Source organism: Trichoderma virens, assembly GCF_000170995.1.
Source record: "Trichoderma virens Gv29-8 chromosome Unknown TRIVIscaffold_86, whole genome shotgun sequence".
In the NCBI taxonomy this organism is placed as follows: Eukaryota; Fungi; Ascomycota; class Sordariomycetes; order Hypocreales; family Hypocreaceae; genus Trichoderma; species Trichoderma virens.
Window position 1 is genome coordinate 273,740 of NW_014013663.1, and position 25,891 is coordinate 299,630.

The window sequence follows — 25,891 nt, forward strand, 5'->3', positions numbered from 1 at the left end:
AGTAGGTGATGTCCTTGGTATGGTGGGAAGATGACATGGCGCGGTGCTATATACAGTATTCAGAGTTATTCCAAACATTTCCATTACTGTGAATACTATTCATGACTAATTACCGTATTAAAAGAGATTTTCTATAGGCATGGCTTACCAGTTCCCCGCTATCCTGAGGGATCATGTCTCAACCTATTATCCAATACTTCTCTTACATATTACATCCATGATCTAGAGCAAACTCAACCTCAAGCCCGCACTATTAAACCTTGATAATGCGGCATTTTTTTTTATAAGCAAACGGTGCCAATAATTGCTCCATCACGCCTTTCAACCTCCCGCCCAACAATTACAACCGCATCATCTCATGTCATCCTGCCCATTCCATCTTCCAGTTTCGATGCTTTCCTCCGGTTCCGTCTCCGGATTCACGGCGTCCGCGGGTTTACGCCCTCCACCTTCTGCCCATCCAGGTTTAGCGCTGTTCCCCGCCAGACATGTGAAGGTGCGCCCCATCTGTGCGCTAACCCCGATGGAGACGTCTTCTGGCAACTTTGGAAGCATCTCATTGGCCCACCGTCTGTACTTCTGCATGTATTTGTTTTTTAGTTGTTGCAGCCGAGGTGGCAGGCTGGCTCTTTCCCGGAAACACGCATCATGCGTGGAAATAGCTCGACGGCTGTGGCCTAGCAGGTGGTGTGAGATGGATGTACTCTGCAGTAGCAATCTGGCAGCAATGGTACTTGGGTCTTACGTAGCTCGTGTTAGTGGCAAGTTGCTTCAACCTTTGTTGCTCAAGCAGCCAAAAACTTGCCTCCTCCTCCATCCACTGCCGTCCATTCATCTTCTCCTCTTGACAGGTGAAATGCTGGCTTGGAGGAATTGACCTGCTGCTCCAGCATCCTCCGATTGTATGCGTCTGTGAGGAGTCGATAAACAAAGCAGAAGGAAGAAATAACCAACCGCCACGATGCCTGGCAGCTCGCGCATTCCCCAGAGCCTCCGCGGCAGTCTGGAGAGCGTCAAGCGCCGGAAACAGGCGCTGTCGCTCAACATGATCAATATCGAACTGTGAGTCGGTGGCTGCGTAGGCCAATTGCATTGGATCGTTTCCCGCTGACGCCTTGCTCCCACGACAGCCTCAAGAACATCATCTTCTTCTACTTCGTCCTCCGGTGGACCCGGCGCCTGTGGTGGAAGCTCAAGGGCCGTGGCATCATCGGCGCCATCCTCGAGCTCTACCGCGACATTGAACGAACTCTCTACGGCTACTTCTTGCGTGCTCCTGGCGTGCGCGGCCAGGTGCAGAAAAAGGTCAAGGAATCGCTCGACAAAATGTCCAACAAACTGGTGCCGGCCGGGCAGACAAAGTACCTGTCGCTTCCCAAGGAGGGCATGACGGACGAAGCCGTGCGCGCCGAACTCGAGTCGCTGGCAAACATGGATCATACCCGCTGGGAGGACGGCTACGTCTCTGGCGCCGTCTACCACGGCGAGGGCGACCTGCTGAAGCTGCAGACGGAGGCGTTTGGCAAGTTTACCGTGGCCAACCCGATCCACCCGGATGTTTTCCCGGGCGTGCGCAAGATGGAGGCTGAGGTTGTGAGCATGGTGCTGAATCTGTTTCACGCCCCGGTTGGTGCTGCTGGCGTGACGACGTCGGGCGGCACCGAGAGTATCCTCATGGCCGTGCTGTCTGCGCGTCAGAGGGCTTACAACGAGCGCGGGGTTACAGAGCCTGAGATGTAAGTTGCGTTGATTTTCCATATAATTCACGTAGTGCATCGAGTACACCAGGAGGCAAACTAAATGCTAATGCCCAACACTTTAGGATCCTGCCGGCGACTGCGCACACGGCCTTCCGCAAGGCCGGCGAGTACTTCAAGATCAAGATTCACTACGTAGACTGCCCTGCTCCCACCTATCAAGTAGATGTCCGCCGAGTTGCCCGCCTCATCAACCGCAACACGGTGCTGCTTGTAGGCTCCGCTCCCAACTTCCCCCACGGAATCATCGACGACATTTCGGCCCTGAGCAAGCTTGCGGTGCGCAAGAAGCTCTGCCTGCATGTGGACTGCTGCCTCGGCTCCTTTGTCATTGCCTGCCTCGACAAGGCGGGCTTCGAGACGCAGCCGTTCGACTTCCGGCTCAAGGGCGTAACCAGCATCAGCTGCGACACGCACAAGTACGGCTTCGCGCCCAAGGGCAGCTCTACGGTGCTGTACCGCACGGCCGAGCTGCGATCATACCAGTACTTTGTCTCGCCCGACTGGGCCGGCGGCGTCTATGCCTCGCCTGGCCTGGCAGGATCGCGACCTGGAGCGCTGATAGCCGGTTGCTGGGCCAGCATGATGCGGCTGGGCGAGAACGGATACGTGGACGCCTGCGGCAAGATTGTGGGGGCAACCAAGAAGATTACCGAGGCGATTCAGAACGGTCCCGTGCTCAGCAGCGAGCTAGAGGTGCTCGGCAAGCCGCTCGTCTCGGTTGTGGCCTTTTCGGCCAAGAACCTGGACGTGTACGACATTGCCGACGGCATGTCGGCCAAGGGCTGGCACCTCAACGCCCTGCAGAGCCCTCCGGCCATCCACGTAGCAGTGACGATGCCCATTGTCAAGGTGTGGGAGCGGCTGGTCAGCGACTTGGAGACGGTGGTGGAGGAGGAGCGCGAGAAGGAGAGGGTCAGGCTGGTGGAGGGCAAGGGGGCAAAGGGCAAGGCCATGGGCGACTCGGCTGCGCTGTACGGCGTGGCGGGATCGCTTCCGAACAAGGGAGTTGTGGTTGATCTGGCTACAGGGTTCCTCGATTTGCTGTACAAGGTATGATGTGACTTGGCGTGCTGTAAGAGTGTGCGTACGGAGTTTTTTTGTTTTTTTGATGGGTTGGTTATACTGCTTGTATGTAACAATGATTTGGGGTCTCTCGAATCGGGCTGTCTCTCCTTTTTTGGTCTTCTTTTTTCTCTATCTTTTTTTCTTTCTTTCTTATATTCACCCTCCTTTTGGAATTGGTTCTTGGCTGTTTTGGAGAGCTGGGCCGCAAAGCAGCAGATGGAGAAGAAGGAAACGGGAGAGAGACTTGCATCGGCCATCTCGATGCCACTGCCCGAGTTGCACAACGGTGCCTACTGCTAGACACAGACACATACATACATACACAAGCTTGGACACATGCATGAGTCCCCAATTCGATCGATTGATTCCATCTGCATCTCCGGCTGCAGGTGTCCACGGACCCCTTGGCATCGCCCTGCCTCACTTTGAGTCTTCGCTGTAACGCACATGCATCTCCCATCGCATAATACGAGTACAGCGTCGGGGGAGGCAAACAAGCCAAGCTCCATGTCCAATCATAGCGGCACGCACGAGACAGCCTCACTTTTCTTCTTTTGCTGTTATCAACCAGCCCGCTCCACTAGCTCACCGCCCCCTCTTTTCGCTGTCTCGACTATTGATTGATCCGATGCTTGTATTATTTGTCATGGGGATGGAGGTGGGAGAGCGGCGTGACTGATTTGTCGGCTGTTGCAAACAAACGATGGCATGCAGCTCTTGTTGTTGCCTCCCTTGCAGGCGATGGATGCATGAACTGTGTAGTATATGCGAGACTGCATCCTTTCTTTGCTTTTTCGCCCCCGTTATTCTGGCTCTTCCCCCTTGGTCCTGCATGATGCTGCTCTGGTGATGTGCATGTTCATCTATCTACGTGTGTCTATAGTACTAGTATAATACTGCTACTAACCAACATGAACTAACACGCCCATCGGCACTTGTTTAGCTGGTCCACGTAGTCGTACATGCTAGTCCAGCTAGTCCAGCATCTGCTGTACATGGACAATCACAACCTCGACACGATGCAACATGCAACGAGATTACCAGTGCGCTCGTCTGGGTTGCATCGGCCCGGGCGAACGATGGGAACGGGTGGCTGCACGCCGATGCCCGAAAAGAAACGACGAAGCGTCCTACGTGGTCGCCTGAGGACGAGGCGATCGGCGACGTGCAGGGCAAGGGAGGAGGAGGAGGAGGTTTTGATGCGGATGATGAGAGGCGAAGTTTGGGCTGCTGCATGATATGGTTATGGTTTGGTTTGGGTTGGAGGTGGCTAGCTGAGGAGGGGAAGAGATGAGCAGATTGGCGGAGGATTGGAGATGTTGATGATGCCGTGTAAGTGGTCTGTCTGTCTGTCTGTCTGTTTGACTGGCTGTTTGACTGGCTGGATGACCACTAACTTGTACAGTACATACAGCAGGAATTATACAAGGTCCAGGGCGTAATGCCGTATGTACACAAGTGCGGATGCATTGATGCATACCTACATGTACGAGTACACAATGATGTGCTGGACATGAAGGCAACGAACCGTGGAGATGTCCAGACTAACCCCGTCTCATCCAGGCGCCGTTTGCCGAAGCCAAAACAAGGCAAAAAACCACCGTCATGACGACATTGTCCCAAACCAGAACCCCCCTGTTCTCACCCCGTCCGTCCGCAACCCGAGGCCACTAAAAAATTGACACCCAAACGCAGCCAAACAGAGCCCGTCGTGAGATATCGTACTCGTACCTACATGTACTAATAGGAACTTGCCCGGCTTACTTCATCGTTACACCGGCTGCATTCTCTCAGCTAAAAACAGGGCCAGCGGTGCCGGCTATGCTCGAGTTGGTGCTAGTGCTAGACTGATCAAGACGCCAGCAGGGGAGCAGCATAAGTGAGGCTTGCAGATGTGGCGAGGGGCTCGAGTGGACGGACCAGCTGCTTTTTGCCGTCTTGTTACTGGATCTGCTGCATTGTGTGTGTTTTTTATGTGAGGAGAAGGGAGAGGATGGTATCCCTGCATCGCTGCTTTTCATTGTGTTGTTGCTGCTGCTGTTGTGATGCTTACAGCTTATACCCTGCTTATACACGCAGACTCGTATAGGCACAATTCAGTGAGCCGTGGTCTGATATACACGTCCTCAGTCCAAGCAGCAGCAACTGCATAATGCCCTGAAACAACGACTCAACCTATCAAAGCATCAATCCGCATCTCCACCTGACTCATCAACCGTCCTCAGCCTCTACCAAGCCCTCGTCACTTACATCACCTCACATGCAGCTCTACCCAACTCCCGCCACAACAGCCCAACCAACCCAGATCCTCCACGCATCACGTTTCGAAAGCCCATGATGCAAATCTCTGCCCCCCAGTCCCACTGCCTCCTCCCCTGCCGCACCCAAAGAAAAGGAAAAAAAGACATCCGAGACAAAAAAAAAGGCGTATCGCCTTGCTGCCAAAAACAGGCCACCCCTGTCATACCCTGTGATACCCTACGCTTTGTCCATCTCTGCTCTTTGGTCTTGGTTTCTGTTTGGGTAATTCGCCTCAAACCCTTGCTTGTTCCTTTTCTTGTCTCAATGGGGACCCTGCCTGGGACCACGTATGTCGAGAGAAACCCAAGTGGCCAATGCACAAACCGGGTTCTCGTCCACTTGATCCATCCATGCCAGGGCGGGGTGGGGGAGGGAGAAGCAAGAGCAGAGCACATAGCGTTCTGCTTTCGCGCCGAGGCCGACAGGGTGGACAAATGGACGTTGAGAAGAGCCCATGATTGATGAGAGGCCCGCGATGTCATCATGTTGTGCCTCCCTCGTTTTTCCCTGCTACCGCCTTGGAATTTTTCCTTTCCCCCCCTATCCAGCACGGGCTGCGTTTCACTGCCCCTTCCGTTGGGGACCTGATCTGACTTTTTGACACTTCATCAATCATATAATTTCCCGTGTCCCTCCCCTTGTGCTTGTGCTTGTGTTTGTGCATCCCGTGCCTTTGTGAAGCCTCACAGCTGAAAATACTCTTAATCTCATAACCTCCCTCTCCATCTACCCATCATCTCTCATCTCTCACAAAGAAACGCAAGGCAACTTCCCTCTTTGCCTCCATAACGCTGTGTCGTCCTCCTTCTATTACCACCGCCTCCCATCTCACACACTCTTTCCCACCCTCACGATAACACCACAACCAACCGGCATCCGGCGATAACCAAAGAACAAAAACTAAACGTTTCGGCACGGCAACTCCAATTCTGTCGTGAACGTGGTGCCATAGGAAGAAGAAAAAAAATCTGCCGTGTTGCCGTAAACCATGACTGCCGAGACGACCGTCTTACACGACGCTCTGCCGTCGGCACACGGAAACACAGCCTCGCCAACGCCGCACGGCGGTGACGAGAAGCTCGACAGTGCATCCTTGGCATCAAGCTCAAGGCATCGACGAGACAGTCGTCGAGAGCATGATAAAGACGATGCCTCCCGGAGAGGACACTCGTCAAGGTCGTCGTCGTCGTTTCCATACAGGGACGTTATCAAGTCTGTGCTCTCACACGTCATGACTAAGACCGAGGCGCCGTCTTCACAGAGCGACATGAAGGACAAGCAGGTCGAGGATGTCGTTAGGGGACTTGCTATGGAGGAGTGGAATTCGCGGTGGCTGGATGAGTTGGTGGCCAAGGTCAAGGGCGAGCGTAAGTTTGACACGAATACCTCCTCTTATAAGAGGTGTTATGAGAGTCATGTTCAATATTCTGACAATGATATGATATGAATAGTCAACGATGGAGCAGACCACGGCGACGATGGTTCAGTCTCTGATGACGGTTCCGCTACTCAATCAAGCACAGCTTCATCAAAAGACACCATGAAGCGATATCAGCCTACAGTGGAAGATTACAACGAAGATGAAGACGAACCATCAGATTTTGAGTACGGCTTCACACCAACAATATCTCTAGATGACACCCAACCCCTCACCCGCACCTCCTCCCAACTCTCCAATTCCTCCGCAGACTCCTCCTGCAGCACCCCAAGCAACTCATCCGCAGACTCCTCCACATCCAAAGACTCCCTCCCCACCCCTCCAAGCTCCGTCTCATCGGAATCCCCTACCCCACGACCAACGGTTCGCTTCGCGGAGAAGCAGCCTCCAGTCATCCACTACACCCCGGAGCCTCCTGAACCCGAACCTGAGCTTGAACCAGAGCCCGAACCATATCATTCTCACTCCTCGGCTTCGCATCTGAGACCTCCTGCGGCTGAGAGACAGGGGCCGTCATGGACGTTGCTGTTCAATGAGAGAGATGAGCCGACGCCTGCTTTGGGCCGGTTCCTCCGCGGCCTGGCAAACCATATTGTGAGCATGCCATTGACACCTTCCTCCCCCCATTTCTTTGTCCGTAATGCTGATGGTGATGAATATAGATTGCCGAGTACTCTCCAACAGACTCTCTCGTCATCACCCCTGATAAGCTGTTGAAGTTTTACTCCCGGTACAAGCTCGACAACGAATTCTTTCCCTTCCAACGTACGTCTCTCATCTCTCTCATCCCATCCCATCTCAAGCAAACCCAACTAACATCCCCTCAAAAGGCGTCTTCGACACCCGCTACCACAAATCCCTCCGAGGCCTCTCCTTCCTCTTCTCCGACCTCCGCTGCGAGCACCACTTCGTCCAGTCCTCCATCGACTCCAAGCCCTCCATTCCCGCCCTCACCCCGGCCGGCTTCGAGGACTGGATGACCCTCATGGTCCGCGCCTTTCCCGACCGCGAGGCGAAGCGCCTCGACCTCGTCCTCGCAGACATCCCGCTCCTCGCGGACGACAGGCACGCCCGCCTGCCAGCCGCACAGAGACTCTTGCCGAGAGAACTTCCCCGCGAGTTGTTCCCTGAAAGGGGTCATGTGAGGGTGTTTGATCTCCTGGCTTCGTCGTTTGCAGAGTGGAACACCATCACTGCCGTCGTCGTGCCCCCTGAGGCCGTAGCGTCCTCTCATCCTCAGCTGCACTCCCAACTTCACGCATACTCCCTCTCCCCAAGCCTCCCCTCCTCCCTGCAAAAGCTCCCCCCCGCAGCAAGCAAGGCCCTCAAAGAAGACACCCGCCGCCACAAAGACGCCTGCTACATCGACCAGACCCGCCTCCGCCCATCCTCCCTGATATACCCATCCTCCCCCGCATCCCCCACCTCCTCCTTCTCAACCACCTCATCCGTACCGCTCGACGCAAAGCCCCAGCCCGACCAGCAATCTTCCGCTTCCTCCTCATCATCATCCTCATCCTCCTCCAAGCACCGCGCGTCTCGGTCCCGCGAGCGGGATTCCCGCCATCGCACCTCGGACAGATCTTCTCGCCGGTCGCGCGAGAGGTCACCTCCTGGTGGACGACGCCATCACAAGAGTCGGCGGCACAGGGCTTCGAGCCCAGACTCGACGGAGCAGAGATATAGTTCTGGAAGGGGTGATGAGAGACGAAGGGAGAGGGAGAGAAGGGGAAGCGGCTGATTTTTATTTTATTTTATTTTTCCCTTTGTTATAAAGAACACATGAAGCGAGATTTGATATTGGTGATGGAAGGAAAGGGGGGAAGAAAGGGGAAGCGACATGATGTCTGGAAATTAATAAGGAATGATTTGACAAGGCGTGTAAGAGAGATTGATCAGTCACAACATCGGGGTTATGCAAAGGCTCAAAGATTGAAATAGCATCAAATAGCCATATCTTTATTCACCTAGATATTAAATAGCCAAGCAGAAAAAAAAAAAGGAAAAAAGAAAAAAAAATATTCAAAATGAAATGGAAATTTCCAGGTTCGGTTGCTCTAAAGCTGCTTTTTTTTTATCTCACTCTTGGCCTCCCTCACCCCCCCTTTACTGAAATCCCATTTCCCCATCACTTTCTCACCAACAAATTCTCATAAAGCACGATATAATTAAATTTCTTATTCACCGCTCTCCCCTGCCTCTACCCAAATAAAGTCACAAAAAAGAATCCTCAGCAATATGTGTGGATGTGTAATATGTAAGAACGACTTACACGTCGCCGCAAAAAAAGAAAAGAAAAGAAAAGAAAAGAAAAATTCATATTCCGCCCGCAGACACAAACACTTTGTTGATGCGTAGCCCATGTGTAGTTAACAAGAAAAAGAGACCACAAAAAAGCACAACGCACACTAAATACAAAAAATAAAATGTTTAGGAAGAAAAAAAGAAGCAAAAACGACCTTGGGAATAAACAGCCTTGCGCCCATCACTATGCCTGCCCAGTTTGTGTTACTTTTCATCAAGCCGAAGGAAAGGACTCGCCATGACTTCTCTCACAGCCCATGGTGAACATCCTCGACAAGAAAAAGAATGTAGAAACAATAAGAAAATAATGGAGACTAGATAATCTCACTAATCGCTCTGGGAGGGGGAGCCGCAGAGCGAATATGTTGAGTGGGTGGAAGTAGAAAAGAATAAGAAACGAAGGACGCCATATCGAGATATCGCGCGTGTGATAGTTTTCTTTCGTCCATACACTAGACTCCCATCGAGTTGCATTCCTCGGCAAATAAAAAAAGAGAATGGATCAAAGAATGGATCGCAATTCAATCAATCTGTATGCTCGCTCGCTTTGCTTGGGCCATGGGTGAATGCGTTGATGCCCAGTCGAAAAGAGGGGGCATTGTGTTTTTTTTTTCGGTGTTTGTGTCAAATTTCCCTGCACAAAAGAAAAAAAAAGAGACAGGGGAAATAATCAATCGGTCAAGGCAAAATAGATGCGTGAACCAGAAAGGAAAGAAAAGGTCTCGTGAATCATGGCGTGGTGGAAAAGCGCCGTCGTCGTGTTCCCCGTGTATCATTCCGTTGCATCCAAATAAAACACCGTTGCCGGGCGTATCATCGTAAAGTCCTGCTCGACATCGTTTCCCGTAATGCTCCCATAGCATGCGGCTCCAGTCCCACCGGCAACCGCGGCAATGCTTTTTAAAAAATAATGCTCATGCAGCCGTCGTCGTCAGTCACCTCGAAGCCGAAGAGGCAGCAATGGAAGAATCGTAGCCCAGGTAGCTAACCATATTAGATCGCATGGCACGCTTCTTCTTTATGGCCTTGTATCCTTCTTTGAAGACGGCAAAGCATCGCTGCAGTTCTCTGTCGGGGTGCGGTGGCAGCTGGATCTCGACTGCTTTGAGGCAGACGCGGAGATGTGTTAGTTCGGCGTCATTCTCTTGCAGCTCTTCTTCCCTGTCAAGGTGTAAGCCAATGATGCAAGAAGGTGATGAAAGGGCTTTGTGATGATTAAAAAAAAATCGAGGTTGGGGGGAAAAGGAAAAAGAGGTCGCCTACAAGTACTGAATGCGGTTCTGGAGGAAAATGATGCGTTGGGCAGCACGCTCGGCACGTTCCACTAACAACCTATGAATGTGCTGCACAGAGTCCCTGTTAGCGATACGATATACCATGGAGATGAATTGGATGGGTGCATTGATAAGAAAGAAAAAGAAAAAAAATGAAGACATAAAACATGACTCACATCCGATTCTTCCTGGCGGGCTTTGAGATTGGTGACAATGGTTTCCAGCTCTTCGTTCAGCTTGACCACCTCGGCAATGATCTTGTTGGCTTGCGCCGCCGTCATTCCCTTCTTGGGTGGGGGAGGGTCCTCTTCCTCGGATTCATCGTGATGCATCATGGAGGTGGAGGGGGTGGGAGACAATTGGTCTGCGAAGCGGGTTCGGAACAGAGACGACGGCGAGCTGAAAATGGCGCTGCCGTCCATGTCGCTGTTCCTGTTCTTGCGGACGGGCGTCTCCAGACTCAGCGGGCGAGGCTTTCGCGACAGCGGCGGGCTCCCATAGACGCTCGGGCTGATGCCGCCGCCCAGGGCCTGCTCAATCTGATTGACCTGGTTGTCGAGCGCGACGAGTTCCTCCATGCTGTCGCCATACGTCAGGCGCTGGGCGAGCATGCTTAGGCGCCGTGCCAGCTCCAGCTTGCCGGCCCTGATGTCGCCTCCGTCGCGGCTGAGCTCTCTTCGCAGGGGGCTCAGCACACTGCTTCCGGAAAACGCATAGCTGGAGGAGCCGACGCTGGGACTGGACCGCATGAGTGGCGGCGGCGTCTCAGATCCGGCGATGCTGTCTCGCCTGGTGGTGCTGCTGGTGGTGCGGGTGCTCTGGCTGCTGATTCTGCGATTCAATCCACTGGGGCTGGTGCGGTTGCTGGAGCTGGTGCGCCGTCGCAGCGCCTCGAGGCCCGAGGGCTTGTCCTCGTCGTTGTCCCGGCGGCCCATTGCGATACGGATGCGGATGATTGGCGATTGATTCGATTCGTTGGCTGTGCTGACTGGACTCTCGAGGCTGGACTTGACCGACTTTGCCGTCCCAACGACGCCCGAAACACGATCAAAAAAGGGAAGCAAGCGAAAGGAAAAGAAAAGGGAGATCAATCAGGCGGCAAAAACTCGTCGATGTCGGTGTCGGAGTCCCGCCTCGTCCTGTCGAAGCCCCCTCTCTCTCCTTGTTTTTTTTTTTCCTTGGTCCTTCGTCCTTAATTGTCGGCGCTCCCCTCGGCACGCGTCACCGGGACGCCAGACGGGCGCTTGAGCAGAGGCTGGTCGTCGGAATCGAGGGGCGCGGCGGTGGATGATGGCGATGGCGATGGAAATTGGAAGCCCATTGGCAATGCCCAAAGCTGGCGGTTCCTTAGGTATGGAGCTCTCCCTTATTACTAAAGAGTGGCAGCCCTGATTTTTGGGGGAGGAGTTTTGGCGGGTGCAGGTACCTGAACAGTACGAGTACAGGCACAGTCCAGCTGCCAGTTACGGGCGTCAGCGCAGGGCCGGGTGTGGCGGCGGATCAATGGGGCCCCGTGGCTCCGAGCAGAGCCCAGCACAGCACAGCTTAGCACAGGCTGGGGTTTGAACAAGTCATCCACATCACGTTTTTGAGGTGTGTTTTTTTCGTTGGAAATTAATTAAGCTGCCAGGTTTCGCGCTCGGACTGGTTCGCAAGCGGTTCGCACCGCCACTCGCGCCACACGTCGGACGATGAGAGGCCAGGCGCTTATAATCGCGCATTAGCATCACGGTAGAGGGTGAGTTGAGTGTGTGGCCGTGATCCAATGAATGCCTGGCTGGAGATTGGGTACGGAGTAGACTGCGTCTTGCTTCATAAGCAGCAGCAATACGGCGCCTGGTTGGACGACGGGCTGGAGAGAGGCAGAGGCAGCCATGTGACGTTTGCATGCATCAATGCAGTAAAGCAGCAGCCGTGGATGGATATCTGTACGTTGGCGTAAGATGGATGATGGTGATGATGATGATGATGATGCCGAAGAGTCGCCAGCTTTATGGGGATGGCGTATAGAGAAAGCACGACGAGAAAGAAGAAATAAACATGAAAAAGAAAAAGAAGAAAAAAAAGGAGAAGCGTGAATGAAAGATGGACAAGGAAAAGAGCACCTAAGGATAAAATCAATAGGCACCAGCACGCCGTCTGATCTCCCGCCACCCGATTTCTTTTCCTCTACGCAGCTACATGTACCTCCTACGCTTGCTGGGTTCCCCTCAGAGGCGGTTCTTGCGCCAGCTGCCATCGTGGCCTTGGGATACATGATACATGATACTTACAGACACACACAGACACACAAACACGCGAGGCGAGCCATGGATGCATTAGAAATCCGCGTCTGAAAAGGCTGGCCGCCCCTGACTGGACGAGGCGAGGCGCTCTCCCCAAGCCACCATGCAGTCCATCAGCCATTCCATCACGATGCGAGGGGCTTAGTGTCCGTGTGTTCCATTAATTGGTGCGAGATACGCGGGGACCATGGCGGATGGTATGTACCTTTTCCCTGCCTTGCTGGCTGGCTGTCTTGTGAGTTGTACGAGTATTCGTACCTGATGTTAGGTACAAACACGTCGCGACGTCTCTCAGCCGCATGTACCAGAATCGGGCTGAATAGGTACTGTTCAACTCCCGTCGCCTCTCTTCGACATGCCGTTAAAAACAGTCGATTCTACATACTGTACGGATACAGCAAAACCCCCCCTCCCCCTCTCCTTATCGAAATGGGGCATCTTCAAGTGATGTCGTGTCGCCGCAGGTGGCCGCATGAAGCCCCCCTATGCCCACACATGGAAGCGAAGCCTTTGCAGACGGACCAGGTCGACTAGAGACCGCCCGGGCCACCGTGGAGAATGACGGTGCAGTAGCTCGAGCGTGGCACGTACATCAGATACTGTCGGTAGTCCCTTGGTCCCTTGGTCCCTTGGCTCAACTCAACACCGCTTGTTTGTTTCGCTGCGGCAGAGGCGGATGCTTACATAGTACCTATGCTTGTGCTGATGTCGACGCCTGCTCGTACAAACTTGAAACGTACATTAGCACCGTTGTCGTGCATCGGGCAATGGATGATCCGTCGGTCCAATGAGAAGACATCTTTAACTGCACGAATAGCAGCTGAGCGCTGCTTTATATATGTACATGATCTAATATTGAATTGCCCCTATACTACTAATACATCTTCAAGCCAGTAGCCGCCTAGAGGTTACTAATTGCACCTGCTAATGCTTTTCGGTCACGCAAAGGGTCAACCAAGATATCGAATATGGATCCAATCCGGTCCAACTGGCCATCTGCAGCAGATTCTTTCTTCTCGTGCCATGCCACTTTCAGACGACAATCATATGTCTGCCATGGGAGTCCCTTGGATCGGTTTATGACAGATGACGATAGATAGCCGTCCCGGCATGGTCGTATCGAATCGTAAGGTACGTGGGATATATACAAGAAAGAAAAAAATAGAAAAATAATTCTCCGAGCCATGGATTCTGACTCCAGGCCCCTACCGGTGGCGGGAGCTGATGTAAGGGCCGCCAGATGCGATCAATGCGCGCAGATTCAGAGGACTGGTGGTGGGCTGACCAGCCGTTGGCAAGTTTTTTTTTTTTTTTTTTCTTCACATCATGCCATTTCCTGCTTCCTTATCTATCATAATGTTGCAAGCTGAGAACCAACAACCGGGTATGCAGCTTCATCTCGATTTTAGGTAATAATACGGCACGGGCGATAGGCGTGCCTATATGTATCTTACGTACCTGGCAGCTGTCAAAATACTACATATATCCATAGAAACGTCAATGTCACTGCATGTGCGGGCTCTCCCGTTTGTCCGTGCCCCTATTTTGGCAGGACTGGGAGATTCGCTCCCTCAGACCGAAGCGATGGGCCAATTGGACAAATGACTGTTGAATATTGGTTCCTGATACTTGGTAGTCTACTATACTAACCATGCAGGTATTAAAGACCGACAGAGTTGCTGTTTGGTTGCACAACCTGCTGATCCCTGCTGTTCTGCTGTGTCAAGAGGGGCGACGCAGCAAATAGGGGACCAGAGCCAGACGAGATGAGATACGATGCAAGTGCCGCTGCATTGGCTGATGGGCGGTGGATTGTGGCTCCAGCCATGACATGAGAAGCTGATGGTCCAGTCCATTCCTAGTTCTGTATGGAGTGACCGATCCAAAGAGCATCAATCACTTCACTTCACTCTGATGTTGTGGTGGTTCAGCTTCAGCTCCTCCCCCAATCCCCGTATACGAGTACCTGCAGTGACTGGGTTAGCCGCCTGGACCGCCGGCAAAGCCCCCAAAGTCCCCTAACTCAACCCCCTCGCCCACTAACAGCATCCCCTGGCCACCACCGCCGTTTGCCCAGAGTGGGGGCACCCGGACCCCGAACGACGCCGTTTGTGGTGAGCTCCGTTCACGCGACTGTGATGGGCATGAGCACGAGCATGAGCATGACCACGACGTCACATCGCCGAGCCTCGAGAGAGCAGGGGCGGGCTCTAAACAGATGCTGTGCTTGTCTTGTAAAGAGTCTACATAGTACCAACCTCACAGAAAGAAAGACAACCTTTAGAACAAAAAATACAACATAAATACCCACGTGCCCACGCTTCAAACCCCCCCCAACCCCCGGCCCAGCTCCAGCTCCAGCCCTCCTCCGGCTCTCGATCCTCCGTCCGCACATCCTCGGCTACAGCCATTTAACCTTAGCAGCTTCCGCGGGGCCGCAATCGCTCGCCACTTGAGTCAGAAGCGCCTTCACTTACTGCATCATCCCATTTTCTCACCTTGGACCTCACGCGCCGCATCTTACATGTGCCGATGACGAGATTTCTCTCTTTTTTCCTCTCTAAGCAGCAGCCAGCTTCACGTCGTTGAGCCCCTCAGCTTATGCTCCCTTGCGCCGGCCTCAATCATCTGCTGTCCATCTTCTGATTCGGCTCCTGTGCATCGCCCTCCCTCCCTCCCTCTCGTCTTCTCTCCTCTGCCTCTTCCGGCTCCCGCGCTCCCTCGCCGAACCGCCATTGACCGCTGCGGGATTGCGCAAACCCCCAATCTTGCTCCAAACAATCCCATCCCGCCTTTGCCATTCCCGGGGGACGAGCGCCCATCATGTCATGGCGGGCGTCCGAGACCCTGATGGACACCATCCGGCACTACGCCAAGTTCCCAGCGACTGGCGTGAGCTTGCGCCAGATGGTCCAGTTTGGCGATAAGCCGTCCACAGGTGCGTAGTGACTGATTCATCGAGTGCGCGCGCCTCTTGGGAGAAGGAGAGGAACAACAACAAGAGGAAGACAAGAATTGGATCACCAAAACTCTGTCTGCGGCACCAAGGCTGACATCATGGCCCCCTCGGCCCCTCTAGGAACCCTCTTTCGCGCCTCACAATTCCTGGCCGAGGAGCTGCCAATCCGCCTGGCGCACCGCGTCGAGGAGCTGGAGCTGCTGCCCGACGGCCTCAACGACATGCCCTCCGTGAAAAAGGTCAAGGACTGGTACGCCCAATCCTTCGAGGTACGTCAGCCATGCCGAGCATATGCAGCCATGTCTCGCCTCTTTGCCGCCCGCCCCAGGCTAACCTAAGCCTCCTGCAGGAAATCACCCAGCTCCCTCGGCCGCGCATTGCCAAAGACGTCAAGGAGCGCCTGATGAAGCCCGCCAAGTTTGGCAGCCGCGGCGGCTATGCGCAGCTCTCCGAGTCAACGCCGAACCCTTCCATCCACGAGGACGAGGCCTCGGGCTGGGGTGGCCTTCACCTGAGCGGCAACGGCAATGGGAACGGCAACGGATACGCATATGGACACTCCAATACATCAAACGGCCACGGCAAGGCCCGGTCCGTTGCGCGGAGATACTTTGCCACGGTCGACGACACGGGCGACTGGCCGCCCGAGCTGCAGCTCTACAACCAAAAGTTTGCCCAGTGCCTGCACAAGATCAAGCGGCGGCACGACAGCGTCGTCACCACAATGGCCCAGGGCATCCTCGAGTACAAGCGGCGGCGCCAGCGCATGCAGATTGACTCCAACATTCAGTCCTTCCTCGACCGCTTCTACATGTCGCGCATCGGCATCCGCATGCTCATCGGCCAGCACATTGCCCTGACGGACCAGAGCCACCACCGCGACCCCACCTACGTCGGCGTCATCTGCACAAAGACCAATGTCAAGGAGCTGGCCCAGGAGGCCATTGAGAACGCCCGCTTCGTCTGCGAGGACCACTACGGCCTGTTCGAGGCCCCCCGCATCCAGCTGGTCTGCAACCCCAACCTCGACTTCATGTACGTCCCCGGCCACCTGTCGCACATGCTCTTCGAGACGCTCAAGAACTCGCTGCGAGCCGTCGTCGAGACCCACGGCATGGACAAGCAGGAGTTCCCCGTCACAAAGGTCATTGTCGCCGAGGGCAAGGAGGACATCACCATCAAGATCTCTGACGAAGGTGGCGGCATCCCTCGGAGCGCCATCCCCCTGGTCTGGACCTACATGTACACTACCGTCGACCGAACGCCTAATCTGGACCCGGACTTTGACAAGAGCGACTTCAAGGCCCCGATGGCGGGCTTCGGATACGGCCTGCCCATCTCACGGCTGTACGCCCGCTACTTTGGCGGCGACTTGAAACTCATCAGCATGGAAGGGTAAGTCTTTTTTTTTCCCTTGCTGCCCCTCCACCATTTTTCCCTTTCCTTGATATCACATGAAACCCATCCTCGCATCAAAACTCCCTCACCGCTACTACTCCTAGTCCTGAAGTGCCCTAGTACTGACCCTTTTTTCCCCCTCCAGCTACGGCACCGACGTCTACCTCCACCTCAACCGCCTCTCCTCCTCCTCAGAACCTCTCCAATAGCAATTAAGCACCGCCCACGCTAGAACCACCTCGTCCCTCAGCATCCGCAGCAAGCTCAAGAGCAACAGCACGCGCGAAGTCACTGAGCGTCGACAGGTGGGGGACGCAGAGGCGGTGGTGAATGCGCCTCCGAGCAGCTTCCTCCACAAGGACGACAAGGAGCTGTAAGAAGAAGAAAGAAAGAAAAAAACGCGAATATATACGCACAAAAAAAGGAGCATAACAATGAAGCAACTTTTTTCTTACAAAAAAGAAATAGCTATATGCAAAGTGTGGTCAGGGGGGGGGCAAGTTGCCTCGATGTACCAATTTTTTTGTTACGAAGCATTGTAGAATCTACAAGCAACAGCAACAGCAGCCACCACACAGGGTTATAACAACAACAACAAAGTCACGGTTTTTTTCCTCTCAAGTAGGGAGAGAGAGAGAACCCATTTCACGAATTCTCATGTTTATTATATTGGATATGACAGGACAACATCAAAAACAATGTTGGTATTTTATTGGAGGACTTTTATTTTATTTTTATTGTTTTTTTTTTCTTTTTAACCACATCAAGGGGGTTACTTTCGATTCAAAGGAGCCAAGGACGATGCGTGTTAAGAAGGTGCTTGAAAAAACACACGGGAGGAATAAGGCAAAAAAGTATACACGGGAGAGTGTTGTGTGTTTTTTTGATGTACAAGTGTAAAGTACGAGTACAGTTGGGATGCCTGCAACAGCATAAGTAGGTTGAGTTGGGGTGTTGGCGATTAGGAACCTGGACTGGACTGGGGTGCATTTGATAACATCCTCCAAGCAGAGGCTCTTCAACCCACCGTTTGGATGCTAGGAGTGGAAACGAAATGTATATCATCCACATCATCAATTTTTAGACTAAATCTGAAAACCATTGCAATCATGTCCCCCCTGGCCGTGGCGTGTTCCCTCGATATTGGCGTATAGCTAAACTAAAACGACTAGATGAAATGCAAGAATCAAAAGCAAAAGATTTTCTTCCTCCGGGAAAATAGCCACACGACTTGATTAGAAATCGTCGTCGTCGTCATCATCCGGCTCACAGCACCTGGTCGTGTCGTGCTGCACCGGGCGGTGATTCACAGGACCAGCTTCTCGAGCCGCAATATGGTGGTTCGTGCCGATCTGGCGCAGTTCTGTCTGGGACATGCGTGCCTAGAACATGGTACGGTCAGCTAACATATTGAGTGCGCGAGTGAAGCAAGACATACAATGGTCGGCCATTTGCCCTTGGCCTGGCCTGTTGGGTTTTGAGAGCCGTTTTCTTCATCACCCGCGAGCGAGGTTCCTGTGGCTGAGCTGTTGGTAGCGGATTTAAAGGCTCGATGCTGTATTCCGCTTGGGTCCCAGGCATTGAAAGACACCCGGCGTGGTTTGGCTCCAAATCTGGCCTCCCTCGTCGTCGTAGCCGTCGAAATGCTGCTTGGATGATCACCAAATTCGCTATTGCCCGTGTAGTCGGACGGGGCATCTAGTTGGTGGCCTTGCTGCATCAGAGGTCGAAGATGAGGAGGCAGATGCTGTACAAACGAGAGTCTGTTCGACGCTTGCGATCCATCGGTCGAAGGTGTCAGAGGAAATCTCTCTTGGCCAACTGAGCCTCTCAGATGAGGAGGGAGAGCGCGGCTCGACGACACCTCGGAAGCAGAGTACTCGGAAGAGGCACCAAAAATGGAAGCCACTTCGCCATCCTCCAGGCCAAGAGATGACGGTCCAGTAACGGGAGCCTAGTGTCAGTCAGTATATGCGGCCGATTGTGAGGTCAAGCAAATGCGCACCTGAGGATAGGCATCGTCGGAAAAGAAATCGGAGCTGTCGATAAACCTGGCTGGCCACGCTTCTCCGCGCTCCTCTTCGATAGAAATGTGGCCAGTCTCAAGAGGCGCAGGCACAACCTCTGGCTCCTGGGTTTCAACCCAAGCAGTGCATCTCTTGCAATTCTTCAGACAAGTCAGCTGGCTTCTACGCATATATCATTTGGTTGAAAGGGGCGGCCAGCATACAATACTGGCATTTCTCTTGCTGGAGCCGCTGAACTCAGACAAGGGCTTGACGAGGCCACACATTTCGCATGTCATTTCTGTACGTTGGCCAGATGAGTGCTCTCGGCAAGTCATTCCAGAGTTGGCTGCATCGATGCGATGTCGGCCAGCCGAGTCGATCTGGATGAGCCGTTGTTGATTCTTAGAAAACTCATCGAGAGACTTCCATTCGCCGCCGACTTTGCATCGAAATCTGGTGATGGAGGTAAAGTCAGCGATTAGGGACTGCAGGGAAAGAGACGGGAGTTGTATCGTACCTCGTTGGAATGCTTTGCCTGGTCGCCCTAGAACAATCAGTTAGTGTTTGCGCCTCGAGAATTCCCAAACAAGAATTGAAAATCATGATTCCTCGTCAAAAGGAAGACGACACTCCAAGAGAGTTGATTTGAAGTGAGCTGGCGGTTTACTCACAAGGTAAAGTTGGCATTTGCCTTTTTGCTGGCCATGGCTCGAGTGAGTCTCTTGATCTGCGCGATCAAGGCAAGGAGATGAGAGAGATGTTCCGAATTCTCAATGGAAAGATAGAGAAAAGAAAAAAGGCTGTGTGTATGCGTGTGCAAAGATCAGAAGAGAAGTGAGAGAAGAAGCAGAGACTGCTTTATAGGCACTGCTCTGAATCACGGCAAGAGCCAAAGTCGGTCAAGGTTGCTCCTTCTATAGCCCTTTTTTCTGCCTCATGGCAAAAATGCCGTCAAATTCAGGCAGTCAAAGTTGCAAACGGCAGCTGGCGTGTCTCAATAGCAGGTCTGCTATTGTTCTATCCGCGGATGGCCGCAGGTGGTTGCAGGCAAAGAGTCAATGTGGAGAGTGAAAGGCACATGACATATCCAACTATTACGTCAGTTTTCATCTGAAGTTGCAGCAATTCCCAGGTGAATGCATTTGAGTAGATTTAGGAGTTGTGGCTTAGCTATGTTCACAAGTGAATGCAGATAAAATATATGATGCTGATATCACAAGCTATATTCACTGAAGGGCAAGTTGGTCACGTTGGAGATAAATGACCAACGAGTACCAAAATGCCAACTCTTGGCTTTCTTAGACTTAAACTCCCGAAATATTCAGCTGGATATCAACATTGCTAAGACATGCCGTTTGTCTTGATGTTGTGCGTTTACACGGCATAGTTACAGGTAATCATGTTCTTGGCTGCCAATTAGAAACTGCATGTCAGGACGTTCACCTGTTTACATGCAGCATCAACCTAGAATTAAAATATGCATGATTCTTTTTTATGCAGCAAGGGGCCATCTATTATAGACTCTTGGAGAGTACCTATGCTGGATATTACATCAATCTGAGCATGCCGTTTGCTATGGAGCTTGAAGCAACGAATGGTGTTGAGCTACCCTGCACCAAGCAGATGATGTCACGGATAGCCACAACAGCTCGCTCTCAACGGCAATAGCATATTTCATACGGAGCAAGCCAAATTCTGTCTTGTTTATGCAAGCTGTATCATCATTATGCCCCCCAAGCACTGCTGATGCATAACACTCTCGACCAAGGGCTTGTTTCACCGCGGCATATGCGCTGGGTTCAGGCGCATGCATGTATGTGATGCGTCCAAGAGACGGCAGACATCATCTCCCCAAAGCCCAAGATCAAAAGCACATCACACCAGTAATTTGCTGCAACAGTCGACAGGTCGCGTTTACCCGCTCCCCATGTCCCGAATACCGAGATTGATACACACGTGCGGTGCGATAGACTGCTGCTACCTTGCAATATACAGGCATGCTCGGGGCTCGCCTGAAATGGGTTATCCATCGTCTAAAAGCACTTGATACGAGACGAGTGGCTGTCAGCTACGCTCAACGTGAAAGCGCTTGCAACGCAAAAAATCCCAAATCAGCCTATCAACTGGTGAGACGAAGCTGCCAAACTCGCCGCATAGCCCAATGCTCAGGCCACAAGACACCAGGTCTACGACAAAGAACGCCCGGAGCAAAGATAGGGGCATCGCAACGTCTGGCACCAAGACCAATGTCAACGCGGGACACAGTATCTGAGTGACTGACAGGGCTTATATCCCGTCCCATGTCGGCTGGCCATCCCGGAGTCTCAACAAAGCGGCCACTCCACTAAAAATGATGGATTCCCGAGCTCTCAATGCCAGGCGTCTACTGTATCTGCTTCATTGCCACGCTGACTTGGGACGGGCCGCGACTGGCTGTGCGAAACATAATATCAACGCAGAGCGGCGCCCGACGGCTATAAACGAGACCATTGCTTCTGAATGACTCGATGAGGTCTTTTTGGCCTGTCAGGAAGCTACTGTACTGATACTGCATACCTGTCTTGTACTGTACTGCAGGTACCATCATGGATAGCCTCGATCGGATCACCCTCATCCGGCCATTGGAGTAGCAGGATAGGGGGCAAACGAGTTTAGCCTCGTCAGAACTGCCAATTGCTCCTGTCTTGTTCTGTCCGGCCTTTGAAGCTCCTGATCCAGCTCCTAATCCAGCTCCTAATCCCCACTCCACCAACTTGAAGGCCAAAAAAAAGGGAAGGAAAATCGCCACCATCTCAGGCACAAAGGATGGATGACAAGTCAGTGTCCCTAACCAACGCCACAGCGGAAGGGCCCAGGCAGGCACACCATGCACGAGTGTGCAATGCAAATGCTCCAGGTCCAGGTACCACCTGAGGCGCCTTGTGCAACGGTGGGATGGCCTTCATATTGTCAGCTTGGACGCTCCCCAGGCCGATGACATGCAGCTCAGACATGCGGCGGGATGATTCCCCGGGGGTCTCTCGCACGGTTCGCTTGTCTGCCTCGCTGTGTTTCCGTCTTATGGAGTAGAAGAAACACGAGGGGCTCCCTCATGAGAGAAAAAAATCGCTTTTCTTGCTTTTTTGAGCCGCGGGGAATAAAAAGCAAAAAGATTCAGTCAGGGGTTGCTGGGACCGCGGTCTAATAGTGGGAAAAAGAGAGACATCAGAGTTGCAGCCGCTGCAGCCCAGATGCAAGGGGAGAAGTAGGGCCCTGGCTGCAATACCGGCCATGCGGAACTACTGGCACAAGGATGGAGACTCTTGCAGCTGGGCTGGAGCGAAGGCGAGTCTGTGCTTGATGTGTGCTAGCAGGAGTTGGGATGGGATTTTGCATCCCATCACGTCGAGTGCCTATATTCGAGGGATGCTATAGGTACATGGATGATGCCGGTGGTGGCGCAACAATTGACAATGCCTCTCTTCACATGAGATGAAATACCAAGTCAGTCACCAGCCGAAGCCCTTCAACTTGAACAGGCAGTCCGGTTCTGGCCGACGACAATGTAACTGGAATCCTGCCCGGCGCAGTCCGTAAGTAACCAACTGAATACAAGTACAAAGCCCTCTCGCTCTGTCTCTCGTCAGCCCATAACACATGCTTCGCAGGAGTGAGACACGGCACTTTTCAACAGAGTCCCTCGGTCCCCCTGGGCGCTGTAAATGCTCTCTTCACCTTGTTTTTTTTCGCCTGAGCTGCGCGGCCAACGGCGTGCCACTGGTGACCACCACGGGCTCATGGATCGATGTGACATGAATCGCCTGGTTGCCGCCACCCTGTTTTTTATTCCTCATTCTCGCTCTTTGCGTGTGTGTGTCCCTGCATTACGACCAGAAACCGGTCAATGCATTAAAGCACTCAAGGAACGTGCAGTAGCAGCAGTTCCAAGCCTTCCTCAGGCGTTTCTAGACCGCGAGGCTGCAGAACTGGAGGACGGCTACCAAGGTACACGACATGTAATCGGCCCCTCTCTCGGACGACACGCTCCTTTTCGGAGATGCAAGATTTTATATATATTTCTTTTGTGTGCAGCTCGTACCCGTATTAGGAGCAAAGGCATTTCCACTGGCCCGAGGATACTGTACATGTACTGTAGCTTTGCATCTCGGCCCCCAATACCAAGCACGAGTACAAGTATCTCACGCAACAGGAGGCTAAAAAAAGGGTACAGTACCTGTTCCGCGGCCGCCGGTCACCTTGATCCGGAGACGAAGCAGCTCTTCCGGCGTATCCATGCTGGAGGGATCCAGTGGATTTAGTAGCGATTCGTGAACCCAGCCTAGCTGCACTGGAGCATGTACTGCAAAGCAGCTCTGCATCGTTCAAGCGCTGACAAAGACTGCCGCTGCCTGGTTTCCGCATGTACTTGTACAACTGAGCATGGCAAGGCGTGTCATGGCATGTCAAGGCAAGGCATCGCCGTGATGCAACTCGCGCCGCTGGAAATATAAGGAGCTTCGTTGGGGCCAGATCAAATCACCCAATCTCGCTCTCTAAAATGCGGCAATCAGAAGTACCGACCGGCTCAGCGCTGGCGAGAAATTCGCACATGCACAAGTACAAAGCACGCATGTACACGGCGCAGGCTCGGCCGCTGTCGAGGTACTTGGTGCTGGGGCGCGAGGCATGTACTGGCGTCCTGAATTGAAACATGGCAGATTTCCCATTGGAATCATCTAGGCCCGGCTCGGCTAGACGCGTTGGATTTGCTTCTCATAGCGGACTAGCGGCGGTGGGGGCCCCTCTCGGCGTTCCAGCAACGTCGCGTGTGAGTGCCTTCGCTTATGCAGCAGGTGGGAAAAGAATGAATGAATGTGAAATGACTGGACAGCAGGTACTCCGTAGCAGGTACTCACGAATCTCGACAAATGCAGTGCCCATCCGGCATTGACCTGCTTACTGGGCACGTTTTGTATTGGCGGGACAAGTACCTACATGTACTCTCTGCTTGTATTCCAGCCGCAAGCCAGACAGACAGCAGACAGAGCCCCCCCGGCATTTCTTACTGGCCCGTGGACCCAAAAGCGACCCTGGCGCTGGGCACAATATTGGCGAATAGGAGCACAGCAAAATGTGCCCCGGGGCGCTGGTGCGTCCAACTGTGCTGTGCTGGCACCAGGACGGCCGCCCTGTCTGGGCCCTCATCTGCATAAACCTCGTAGTAGATGGGCATATCACGGAAGTACTAGCGCTGCGATTTCTGGTACAGATGCTACTTGTACGAGTACATAGGCAGTACTCCGTACTTTTTGACAAGCATCCATTGCATGTTTTTCTCCGATGCTGCTCCAGCCCAGCACCGCGTATATTATCAATGGGCTCTGGGTAAGCAGCGTTGAAAAATTTTCACCGTGAAACACCTTGGACGCGGACGAGTACCAAGTACTCCGTAAGCCGTAGATGTGTCGAGTTGACGAGTATAGGAGTCGAGGGCTTGCACGTGTTGGGCTGCGATATGAGTTGCAAGGTTGACGAGTTACTACCTAATCATACTAGCTAGCACTGTATAGCAGCCGCGTGCCTACAGTACACTGATGTAATTTGATCCAATGTCAAATAATACCCAAGATAGGTTATGTACTAACTTACTGTATGGATGCTCGCCATCAATACCTTATTTACTCTCTTATTGGCAACAGACACGCCCAGCGGGCTACAAGTCAGTCGAATGGAGCTGCCTGGTCGCCTGACGGGATCCCCTTGCTGCTTCTCGGGGAAGCGAAAAAGAAAGAAATAGAGCCCCAGAAAGAAGAAATCATTTAAAAAGTGGCCTCTGGAAATTTCTGCTTGTTTCCCCTTCTCTCGCCGACCCTTGTCCGCCACGCAAATTGCCCAATTTGAGCATGACAAAAGGAAGTTCTGCGATAGATTCCAAGCCCCACTTGATAAATTAAAGAGACGGAGGTCCCTTTTTTTTCTTCTCTCTTGCTCCCGGTATAACTTAGTGCGGAATAGTGCTAGTCCTTGTACTGTAGTATTGTACTTGTAACTCGCAGCTTCAGCGGAAGAGCTGGGAGCGAGGTACTTGGGCGAGCCGGTGCCGCTACCTGATTGTGGCTGCGGAATACGGGGTGGCGTGTGGTAGCACTGCGGCGCGGGCTTAGTACCTGACGCGGGTGGTTGGGCGAGGCACATGTATGGAGTACACCGCGAGCTACCAGGAGCTACTGCACCGCGACCGCGGAAAGTGCGGTCAACACGCAGCGAGAAGAGCGGTGCGCACAAGTCACTGGGCCTGCGACTGCGCGTACCGGTACCTGTGACGCCGGGCAGTGGCTTGCCGGGCGTCTTGTCCTTGAACCTTTAGCAGCAGCAGCATAAACGCTTTGTGCTCAAATCTTTTTTCTCTGCTGCATGTACCGCCTCCTGGGTCCTCGAGTCAATCAATCACAGCAATTCTGGCGGCCAGAAAGTCGCCCATTTCATGCGAACGGCGGCGATGGCGGAGCCAATCCCTGCCTGGTGACTGCAGTGCCTTGTCGAGCCCATGGCATGACGGGTCTTGGAGTCACCCCATCGCCCATAGCAGAGTAGCATGGACGCTTTTTTCAATTCTGCTTAGACCTAGACCACTTCGCTTCTTTTTTCCTCTTTGCAGGGCCATTGAAGGAGCATATACTTACATACAGGTACTTGACAAGTACAGTATGGGTGTGGTATTGATTGCATTGGATTACGGGTGCTAATACTAAACCTGGCAGCGATATACGGAGTACTGTCTCTACGCTACGATAGGTACCTGAAGGTCGGTAAGCTGGATGCGCGATGAATCAACGATGCCTGATCGTGTACGGCTGAATCTAGTGCAATGGATGAATCAATAGCTCTGTTACAACGCAAGACAAAAAGAACCAAAAAAAGAAAAAAAGATACCAGAATAGATGAAGAAAAAGAAAGGAAACAGAGCACGGACCCGTGAATACATTCACACTCCCAGTGCTGTCCAGCCCCCTGCTGGCACCCTGTTTCTGCCGCTGCTCATTCTTTGGCTCGTCTGCGACACGCGCCTTCAACCCCCCCGGCTAAACACCAGATGGATGGCCTGGAACTGCGCAGTGG

General features: G+C 52.9%; 5 protein-coding genes across 5 annotated transcripts; 3 read left to right on the forward strand and 2 right to left on the reverse strand.

Annotated features, from left to right (window-relative positions):
- Positions 1-821: 821 nt before the first annotated feature.
- TRIVIDRAFT_77129 (uncharacterized protein) lies at positions 822-2,916 on the forward strand (the record flags this gene model as incomplete). Its single annotated transcript, XM_014097083.1, has 3 exons — positions 822-1,062; positions 1,131-1,736; positions 1,823-2,916. 3 exons carry the CDS (start codon positions 962-964, stop codon positions 2,814-2,816), a joined length of 1,701 nt encoding a protein of 566 aa, XP_013952558.1.
- A 3,198-nt stretch (positions 2,917-6,114) lies between these two features.
- TRIVIDRAFT_81015 (uncharacterized protein) lies at positions 6,115-8,305 on the forward strand (the record flags this gene model as incomplete). Its single annotated transcript, XM_014097084.1, has 4 exons — positions 6,115-6,493; positions 6,578-7,158; positions 7,227-7,329; positions 7,395-8,305. 4 exons carry the CDS (start codon positions 6,115-6,117, stop codon positions 8,303-8,305), a joined length of 1,974 nt encoding a protein of 657 aa, XP_013952559.1.
- A 1,498-nt stretch (positions 8,306-9,803) lies between these two features.
- On the reverse strand, positions 9,804-11,077 carry TRIVIDRAFT_68384 (uncharacterized protein; the record flags this gene model as incomplete). The annotated part of the gene is made up of 3 exons (XM_014097085.1): positions 9,804-10,029; positions 10,132-10,211; positions 10,319-11,077. The coding sequence occupies 3 exons, from the start codon at positions 11,075-11,077 to the stop codon at positions 9,804-9,806; spliced, it is 1,065 nt and encodes a 354-aa protein (XP_013952560.1).
- Positions 11,078-15,250: 4,173 nt separating this feature from the next.
- On the forward strand, positions 15,251-16,993 carry TRIVIDRAFT_47408 (uncharacterized protein; the record flags this gene model as incomplete). Its single annotated transcript, XM_014097086.1, has 4 exons — positions 15,251-15,365; positions 15,507-15,655; positions 15,805-16,781; positions 16,930-16,993. 4 exons carry the CDS (start codon positions 15,251-15,253, stop codon positions 16,991-16,993), a joined length of 1,305 nt encoding a protein of 434 aa, XP_013952561.1.
- A 1,026-nt stretch (positions 16,994-18,019) lies between these two features.
- Positions 18,020-19,499, reverse strand: TRIVIDRAFT_204519 (uncharacterized protein; the record flags this gene model as incomplete). The annotated part of the gene is made up of 6 exons (XM_014097087.1): positions 18,020-18,166; positions 18,223-18,738; positions 18,790-18,951; positions 19,015-19,246; positions 19,311-19,337; positions 19,465-19,499. The coding sequence occupies 6 exons, from the start codon at positions 19,497-19,499 to the stop codon at positions 18,020-18,022; spliced, it is 1,119 nt and encodes a 372-aa protein (XP_013952562.1).
- Between the last annotated feature and the right edge of the window lie 6,392 nt (positions 19,500-25,891).